Consider the following 9317-nt stretch of genomic DNA (forward strand, 5'->3'; position numbering starts at 1 on the left):
TATATATATATATATATATATATATATATATATATATATATATATATATATATATATATATATATAATAATATGTCGGTTGACAGGTGGAAGAATCCAGAACGTGATTGACGTGTATCTCTTCTACGAGTATTTATGTGATAGTTCCAACGCAACAAAAGTCCACGTGGGCCTTTATGAGGAGGATGATTTTTTATTTTTTTCCCCCTCAACATCATCCGCGAGTCATGAAGTGTCATGAAGTGTCATGACGGGCCCTCTCTGACAAAGCTAATTTCTCCCCACGAGTGTAAGGGGAGAAAAGCGGCGACTTACCGGAGCCACTTCACTCTCCGACATTTTTTGTCAGCAACAATTGCAGACGAAGCAGCCTTTTTTTCTCCTTCAGGTCAAAGATGAAAAAACAAGCCGCCAATTGCTTTTTCTGCTTGCCGTCGCGTCTCTGCTTGCAATTGGTGAGTTGAGTTGTTTTTTTAAAAGAGGACATTCCACCGATTTAGTGCGCATTTTGCGCCTCCCAAAAGTGCCTTCTCGTTGATTTTTTTTAATTGACGAATCAGAAAGCCTTTAACAGTCCCACAAATGGGGACATTTTGAAAGCAGTTGCGAGGTGAAAGATATATATAAAAAAGCAAATAATACTTGTTGCTAAAAAAAATCATAAGTAATATGATGATGATAATAAAAGTATTTTTTACCCCGGTCATAAAGGTCAATCCAATCCAAATTCATTTACTATACAGCAATGTACAGTCATATGTACAACCACTTACAAATGCAATATATATATATATATATATATATATATATATATATATATATATATATTATATATATATATATTATTATATATATATATACGCTTATAAATTAAATTTATTATTATTATTATATACACATACAATATATGTATCTTTACAATGATGTAAAAAGCAAAAATTAACTTGCTAAAAACAATAAAAAAAAATAATCAAGGTAAATCCAATCCAAAGTAATTTAATTAGTAATTATTTACCAAAAATAATGTACAGTGATATGTACAACCACTTAAAAATGCAAAAAAAGTAGTATATTTTTGAAAGGAGCTTAACGCTAATAATACATTTAATTGTATTATGATGGTGATGATTTAATTAGTAATTATTTACCAAAAATAATGTACAGTGATATGTACAACCACTTAAAAATGCAAAAAAAATAGATAGTATATTTTTGAAAGGAGTTTAATGATAATAATACGTTTGCATTATGACGATGATTATGATTATGATGATTGATGATGACGATTACTATACAATTACTATGCCGATGATGATGGTGATTATTTTTTTATTATTATTAAATTGACGTGGCCTTCGCATGTGTGCGTGCTTGTGTTTGATTCTGACCAATGAGGCGCGACTTGAAGTGAAGGGGAGGAGGAGTCGGCTCTTCTCGGCTCCACTCGGCTACCCTCGGCGGCCCTCAAATAAGAGCCGGTTCCAGTCGCTCCTCTCAACCAGCCGCTTCGTTCGCGAACGACACAGCACACCGGCTACCGTCGCCTCCGTTCTTGGCAAACGTCCCGGCAAATCGTTTTCGCCGCCGCGGCAAACGTAGCCCTCCGCTCATTTGCCTAAAAATTGAAAATATGTTTCGCTAAAAATTGGCACAAATGTTTTGGGGATTATCATTCAACGAACATTCTTTTGTTGGGTCTATCTTTTGTTTTTCTTTTGAGAGATGTGGGCGAGGAGGTCATCATTTGATGAGCTGTCTATGCGTCATTGTTTAAGACGAAAGAAACGTTTTAGATTGAACCCCCCCCTCCCTGACCCCCTCAAAAAACGTTAAGGGTCCTTAGTGATGACATCATCAATATGCAAACGTCGAAGAGGAACTGGAATAAATTGTGAGGCCCAATCAGCGGCCTTATTTCTATTTCAAGGACAATGTGAAACCTCACCTGACTTACTGTGTACTCTGAAGTCACAAAATCAGCAGCTCTCCCTGGCGGCCACTAGTGGTACTGCCAGGTGGGGCGCTCCCCCTGGCGGTCGCCGGAGGCACTGCAATTGCCTCAACGTGGCTTTTTTTTCCCCCTTCACAACTCATGAAATTGAAGTCACGTGATCATCGGCGTCTTTGGTCACGTGTCCAAAGACGCTAAGTACCAATATTTGTGTGTTTCCAGGACAATGTCTGTGCCAAGCAGGCTGGCGAGAGTACAAGAACAAATGTTTCTACTTCTCCAAGGACACTCTGCCGTGGGTTGGCGCTCAAGCCGTCTGTTCATCAATCAACAGCAGCTTGGCGATCATTCAGGACAACGACGAACTGGTGAGTTCCCATATTAGCCAAGTGGAAACCTGTCAACCATTTTCTGACTATTGTCCATAAAAAAAAAAGTTTCTTCCATCGGACATCTTTGAAGGTGTCGGACAAGTTCGCTCTGGCCTTCGAGATATAGTAAAGTCTCGTTATATCGATATTCAAGGGAGTCGGAAAAAATATCGATATAACCGGGACTATCGATATATCCGACCCTTTTTGCATGTAATTTTCTCCGTGCGTGCATAGAAATAGTATCGATATAACCGGGACTATCGATATATCCGATATCGATATAACGAGACTTTACTGTATATATATCCCTAATGGAGAGGTGGCAGTGCCAGACCTCTGCTCTGATAGGTCCACTGCTCCCCACAACCTTGGGAGAAGCGCAGATGACTGCCCAAGAAACCTCTTCATGGATGGATGAAAAGGTTCCTTCGGCCGTCATCCTTTTCATCGATGGACCACTCCCGTATGACTGAGCGGACACAGATCTTGGTCGTGTCCGCTTGTCATTTCACCAGATTTTTTTCCCCCCCAAAAACGTCGATTTGATTGAGCACACATTGTTGACAAATTGCGAGTGTGTTCATCACCTCTGTTGCTCAGTCGTATGTTGTGTATCAATGTTCACGTCTCATATCTTGTAGAAGTGGCTGACATCACAAATCGGATGGGATGAATGCTGGGTTGGCTTGACAGATGCAACCACCGAGGGCGTGTGGCTTTGGCTGGATGGCAGTCCTTTCAACGCACAAAAAACGTATGTCCTTACTTTCCCTAATGTCATTGCAAGCTTGCTACGTTTGCCCGGGTGCTTGAGTGGCTAACGGGGGCCCGGACCACCAGTCCAAAATCGGTGAAGTCAGGTGGACCAGTGATTGGGTAGCAGGTGCCGTGAGGAGGCGATGGATTACCAAGCAGTGCTTCACATCAGGCTACTTCAACAGTCAATGAAAAATACCATCAGATTTGACAAGTGGTTTTTTTTTTCACCAGGAGCTGGGGGAAAGGTCAGCCTAACAACTGGTTCAACAATCAGGATTGTGGTGAACTGGTCGGCGACAACGCTGACCTAGAAGACAGTGACTGCAACCTTCAGTTGCGATACATCTGCGAGCGAACCAACTGTGAGTCCACTCGGTGGTTTGTTTTGCATTTTGTTGCAATCCAGCTGCGGTGTGACAATACTAAGCGACTACTCAGCGGGCGGGCCTCTCCCGATTCTCCATTTTACTACACAAATTTGAGACGGTTGTTAAAGTGTCCCGGTGCTTTTTTGCGTGCCATCAAAAGGCTTTCTGGCTACAGAAGCGCCACCGCTTAGCCGCACGCATTTTCCCTCAGCCAATCCGGCGGCGCAACTGTGTGATCTGAGCAATGGATGGAACCAGTACAGCTCCAACTGCTACAAGCTGAAGTGGGCAACCCCAAAGAGCTGGTCCACGGCCCGTGACGACTGCATCCTAGAGGGCGGTGACCTCGTCTCCATTACCTCCGCTCTGGAGGATTGGTACGTGACTAGAATGTTGAATCCTCTCCAGATGGACGCCTGGATCGGACTCTCCAATCTGGTAAGACAAAGTGGGTCGCTAGCAACCGTGGCAGCTGTACAAGGTAGTGGATGCAGAGCCAGGGTGGTTTTTCCGCAGGAATGCAATCAGACCTCGTGTCAGCTCCGAGAGGGAAAGGACATGAAGTGGTCTGACGCCCTGTCGCTCTCCTACACCAACTGGGTACAAGGTGAACCCTCAATGTAAGAAGATCTCATTGTTGCCTCATGCCTGCCGAGCCGAATACGTCCGAGCCGCTTTCCGCTTTCTCCGAACAGCAAAGGCGAAGAGGAAGTGGGCTCCTGCACGACGGTCGTCAACAGTCAGTCCGAGAGGTTTGGCAAGTGGAGCTCAGAACTCTGCCGCTCCAAGCGTCCGTATATCTGCAAACGGCCACTGGACAGTGAGCGACGCCGTCATTTATCCGCACTTTAAAAACCCAGAGACGCGCACTCACCATGTCCTGCCTCAGGCATCTGCCCTGACGGTTGGCTGAGATTTTCCGGAAGCTGCTACTTGCTGGTTCAGAGCACGTACCCTGTCTACAATTGTTACTGGGCAGCCGACAGATGCGGCAACAAAGGCGCTTACCTGCTCGTCATCAACAGGTAGACTCTGGGCACCATTGTAGCTTTGGGGCTAAGATGGCTTCAGCCTCTTAAGCTTCTTCGCTCAAAAGTAGGGAACGAATGGTGTTCATCCTCTTTTGCGACGCAACAATAATACAGTAAAGTCTCGTTATATCGATATCGGATATATCGATAGTCCCGGTTATATCGATACTATTTCTATGCACGCAGGTCGGATATATCCATAGTCCCGGTTATATCGATATTTTTTCCGACTCCCTTGAATATCGATATAACGAGACTTTACTGTACTTAGCGGGGGTTGGGTCGGGTGGAGACTTCCGCCAGTCGTCTTTTAACATCTCTGAATGGGGTATTCGAAGGCTTAGCCGCTTCACAGTGCGAGGTTGTGAGTTCAAATCCCACTCCACTCCTTCCGGGCCTGTGTGGGTTTTCTCTGGGTGCTCCGTGCAGTTTCAACCCACATTCCAAAAACATGCGTGGCAGGCTGATTGAACGCTCAAAATGATTCCTGGGTGCGAGTGTGAGAGTGAATGGTCGTTTGTCTCTGTGTTCCCTGCGACCAATTCCGGGTGTTCCCCACCTAGTGCCGAGAGATGGCTGGGATGGGCTCCTGACTGTCTCCGTGAGGAAAAATCGGTCTGGAAAATGAATGAATGAATGAATGAACTTTGAATGGATTTTGTGCTTCCTCATGTTAACCTGCACATTTTCTTCCTGCAGCCAATCTGAACAATCCTTCATTAACAGCAAACTTCCTGACTTCCGACAAAAGCGTGTCTCTGAGTTTTGGATTGGTTTATCAGGTACACTATTTGTTTTCCCCATCAGTCCATTTTTGGAGAATAGCTTGCAAACTGGTCTGAAAGTCGTAGCAAAAATGGGTTTTGGCTGACTTGTCAGAGCAAGGTGCCGGAAGGAAACATGGGCTCCTTTCAGTTTTCAGAATAAATGCTATTGTCAAATTTCGGACGAATTGGTTTTGTCAATGAATCACGCGTAGTGAACCTTTCACCATCATTGGTCTTCCAGATGAGGACGAAGATGGGATATTGCAGTGGGTGGACAACACTCCCGTTGTCTACAAAAACTTCAGAACCGGATGGCCCAAAAACACTGCAAACCGCTGGGAATGCGGAGTCATCATGACAGGTAACGTTTGCGTTCATCAAACGCTGAACAAATTCCATCACAAAAGCCAACACGTCTCTGTTGTTGACCCCAAAAGGAGATAGTGAAGGAAAATGGGAAAGCAGGAAATTTGACAAGTGGCGTGCTTACATTTGTGAGAAGAAAGGAAGTCAAAACCGCCAAGCGACTCCAGCGCCAAGTGAGTCTCCCCCCACAACAATCTTCAATCCCTTCAAGATTTTCTGATCAATATTTCTCCACTTAGCTTCCCACTGCGACCCCGACTATCTTCCGCATGGCGATTTTTGCTACCAATTCCAAGCTGGTTGGACACAATCATGGCAGGATGCAGAGGCTTATTGCGAGGCAGATCAAGGTCACCTTGTCAGCTTTCACTCGCAGAGCGAGGTGGACTTCTTGAAGGGTGAGCATCGAGACTGTCACTCAGGGATTGGTTGCAACGTCAGGATCATCTCGCCGTACATCGTTGGATGAGCAGGGGTATCAAGCTACCGGTTTTCCAAGTCTCCCCATTGCAACGCACCTGATTCAGGGGAACGGGCTCACGTCAGGCTTCCGCAGAGCTTGCTGATGATCTGATCGTGAGAATCAGGTGTGTCCATTGAGTCCTTGAATCAGGTGCCTTGCAACAGGGAGACTTGGAAAACATGGAGGACCGGCGTTTGACACCCCTGCAGCGCAGAAATTCACAATTCACAGCAGCAAAATTGTGAAAGGAAAAAGAAAGCAAGAAAAAGTGCAAGAACAAAATGTAACATGCTTTTTTGTTCCTTCCTGAAGCCAATGTAAGCGAGGCGTCACCTATGTGGGTGGGACTCAATGACATTAAGGTCACCAACTACTTTGGGTTCACTGACGGAACAGTTGCAGTAAGTGAAAGGCCTCCAGTTTGTTTTGTTGTAAGAATTTTAGAAAAATCATCAACTAATCACACAATTCCAAGTAAACGACGTGACAACTGTGATGCACAGCATTTGTTTCCGTGGGAAGAAGACCCCAAGGCCGAGAACTGCGTTGGCATGAAGCGTTCAGGTCAAATCGTTGGCCTCAACTGCACAGACGGATATGGTTTCATCTGCAAAAAAGGTCCAAAACGTCTTCATCCTTTCTTTGCACGTCTTCTAATACGCTCGCTGATATTTTCCAATTGTGCCATTGTTGCAGCCAAGGCTCAGGGGCAACCTCCCCAGATGCCATCATTGGGACCAGGTGGATTTCGCAAACACTGCTCGTCCTTACAACAACCAAGCAATTGGTTGTCAAGAAGCCTTTTCCTTCCTTGCAGGCTGGACTGAAAAATGTGGCTTGTGGTTGGAGGATCCCTTTGAAGACTTTTGCTACCTGATCAATTACCTGGCGGCGAGTCGCTGGGATGATGCGCGAGACGACTGCGTCAAACAGGCTGCAGACTTAGTCAGCATCACTGACCCCTACGCACAGACCTTCATTCAAGGTACAACAAGCATTTCCTGTCTCTGCGAGAAAGTTCTGGGTTCAATTGTCAACTCTCTTGCTTGCTGGCGCCCACTTTGCATGTTTGTGGATCCCGGTGGAATCCTAAATCCTGGTTTTCTCATAACTTTCTCAAACTAAACAGCGAAAAAACTGAACTTCTCCTTGTCGGTACAAAATCCAGCCTTCACAAAGCAAACAGTTTCTCTCTCACCATTGCCAGTTGTACCGCCTGGGTGTCATCCTCGATAGCACACTATCTTTTCACTCCCATCTAAATAACATAAGTGGGTGTGCATATTTCCACCTCCGTAATATCAATGGTCTCCGTCCCCCTCTCACCCCTCACACCACTACCATCCTTATGCACAGTCTCGTCACCTCCTGTATCGATTATTGTAACTCACTCCTTTTTGGGGTCAATCCAAAATTTGTCCAGAAGCTCCAACTGGTCCAAAATTCCACAGGCCAGATCAGTACTAAAACCCCCTCCTTTCACCACATCACTCCCGTGCACCAGCAGCTCTATTGGCTCGTTGTTAAACTTTGCATTGATTTCAAGATAAACCTTGCCCCCCACCCCTCATACCTTTCTGACCTTGTTCAAATTTCCATTCCCTCTCGGGCCCTCTTCCTCCCCCCACCTCTGTGTGCCCCCTCCCCTGCCCGTCTCAGCACGATGGGGGACAGAGCTTTCAGTTGCTTTGGCCCCAAACTCTGGAACTCACTTCCACCCAACGTCCGTAACATTGACTCGCTTCCTACCTTCAAATCTCACCTGAAAGGCCACCTGTTTAAACTTGCTTTCAGGGTCTAGTTGAATCTGCTGTTTTATTGTTTTATTCATGATTTTACTGTCTTGTCTATTATTTTTGTTGTTAAGTGTCCTTGGGTGTTCGGAAAGGCGCTTGTAAAATAAATGTATGATTATGATTGATTATTCTGAAATGACTGTCCCCTGTTAGGTGCGATTAAGGCCAGCCCAACCGGGATCTCCCTGTGGGTGGGCGGCCGCCGTGAAGGTGACTGGGCGTGGTCTGACGGCTCCGCCTTCGGATACCAACACTGGAGTGCAGGTGCATTTCAAAGCGCTGTCAAAGCGACAATGTTGCGAAACGCAGCGCTTGGAGATCTTTATTTTTTTCCTTACAGGGAACCCAAATGGCTACAAGCGAGACAACTGTCTTTCCGTGGCCATTAACAACGGCCAGTGGAATAACGATAACTGTGCTAACAAGAGAGGGTACATCTGCAAGCGAAGTGGTACGATGCGACCTTTCCATTGTTGTTGCGCATACATGTGGCTACAATCTTGGTTTTGTTTGCAGCACGTGTTGACGTTCCTGGACAAAAGATTGGCCCACAACTGGAAGGGAGAAATGGAGGAGGGGTAGGAGTCACGGGCCCCAACCCCAACTCGACCTCAAACGGTCGTGTCGTGGTCGTTAAGGGTTAGGGTTAGGCTCGGCCACGGTCCTTTGATTTTTCTCAATATTTCATGTCAGTCATGCAATGAATTGTGACTTCTGCCATTGTTATTACTCCTTATATTTGACCTGGTGAAGCCTCGGCCATGGTCTTTTGATTTTTCTCAATATTAATCATGCAATGAAGTGTGTTTTATGCCATATTTACTCTCTTATGTTCAGTAGAATTTAGTGTTCACCAAGTTTCTCAATATTAATCATGCAATGAAGTGTTTTATGCCATATTTACTCTTTTATGTACAGTAGAATTTAGTGTCAACAGTTTCTCAATATTAATCATGCAATAAAGTGTGTCTGCCATATTTGCGCCAAAGTGCTGTCCTTGAAGCTACCTGTTAGCCTCGATACGGAGATTTGATCCTTCGCTCCCAGTGCTGAGTTGGCCTCGAACGTCGGACAGTTTTGATTAAAAGGATGAAAATGTTGTATTTTTCTAGATGTAGAGCCTATGATATATATATATATATATATATATATATATATATATATATACAAGAACGTAACGCGACTTAAATAAACTCAGGAACCACATCGAGTAGCTTTGTTAGTCAAGTACCGAAACAATGATATTGTTTCGGTCTTTAAGATGATATTATATATTGTGGCGGGCACTAGGACCAGGCATCTCACCCAGCAGGTGCACGGGAGGGGCGGGTGCACATATATTTCACTTGTTAGCCATTGGAATAAAGACATGGCTACGTTCAGTCGTGTGTGTGCTCCTTCCTCAATGGCTACAATACCTTGGCTTATGAACTACAGTAAAGT

At 45.0% G+C, this 9317-nt stretch overlaps 1 protein-coding gene across 1 annotated transcript; it reads left to right on the plus strand.

Annotated features, from left to right (window-relative positions):
* The first annotated feature begins 287 nt into the window (after positions 1 to 287).
* LOC148898589 (C-type mannose receptor 2-like) lies at positions 288 to 8940 on the plus strand. The gene is made up of 16 exons (XM_088993315.1): positions 288 to 454; positions 2173 to 2318; positions 2966 to 3078; positions 3315 to 3445; positions 3663 to 4071; positions 4147 to 4271; positions 4341 to 4476; positions 5182 to 5264; positions 5491 to 5610; positions 5687 to 5788; positions 5855 to 6013; positions 6391 to 6479; positions 6582 to 6819; positions 6896 to 7063; positions 8028 to 8138; positions 8215 to 8940. The coding sequence occupies exons 5-16, from the start codon at positions 3842 to 3844 to the stop codon at positions 8454 to 8456; spliced, it is 1803 nt and encodes a 600-aa protein (XP_088849441.1). The 5' UTR covers positions 288 to 454; positions 2173 to 2318; positions 2966 to 3078; positions 3315 to 3445; positions 3663 to 3841; the 3' UTR covers positions 8457 to 8940.
* The last annotated feature ends 377 nt before the right edge of the window (positions 8941 to 9317 follow it).

This window comes from Hippocampus bargibanti, linkage group LG04 (genome assembly GCF_051943395.1).
Source record: "Hippocampus bargibanti isolate YZ-2025 linkage group LG04, ASM5194339v1, whole genome shotgun sequence".
NCBI lineage: Eukaryota > Metazoa > Chordata > Actinopteri > Syngnathiformes > Syngnathidae > Hippocampus > Hippocampus bargibanti.

Excerpts from the sequence above, each read along its gene's own strand:
- LOC148898589 (XM_088993315.1), top strand. The coding sequence starts at position 3,842 with ATGTTGAATCCTCTCCAGATGGACGCCTGGATCGGACTCTCCAATCTG. Across the intron at positions 6,480-6,581 it reads TCACTGACGGAACAGTTGCA|CATTTGTTTCCGTGGGAAGA; the intron begins GTAAGTGAAAGG and ends TGTGATGCACAG. Across the intron at positions 8,139-8,214 it reads ATACCAACACTGGAGTGCAG|GGAACCCAAATGGCTACAAG; the intron begins GTGCATTTCAAA and ends TTTTCCTTACAG.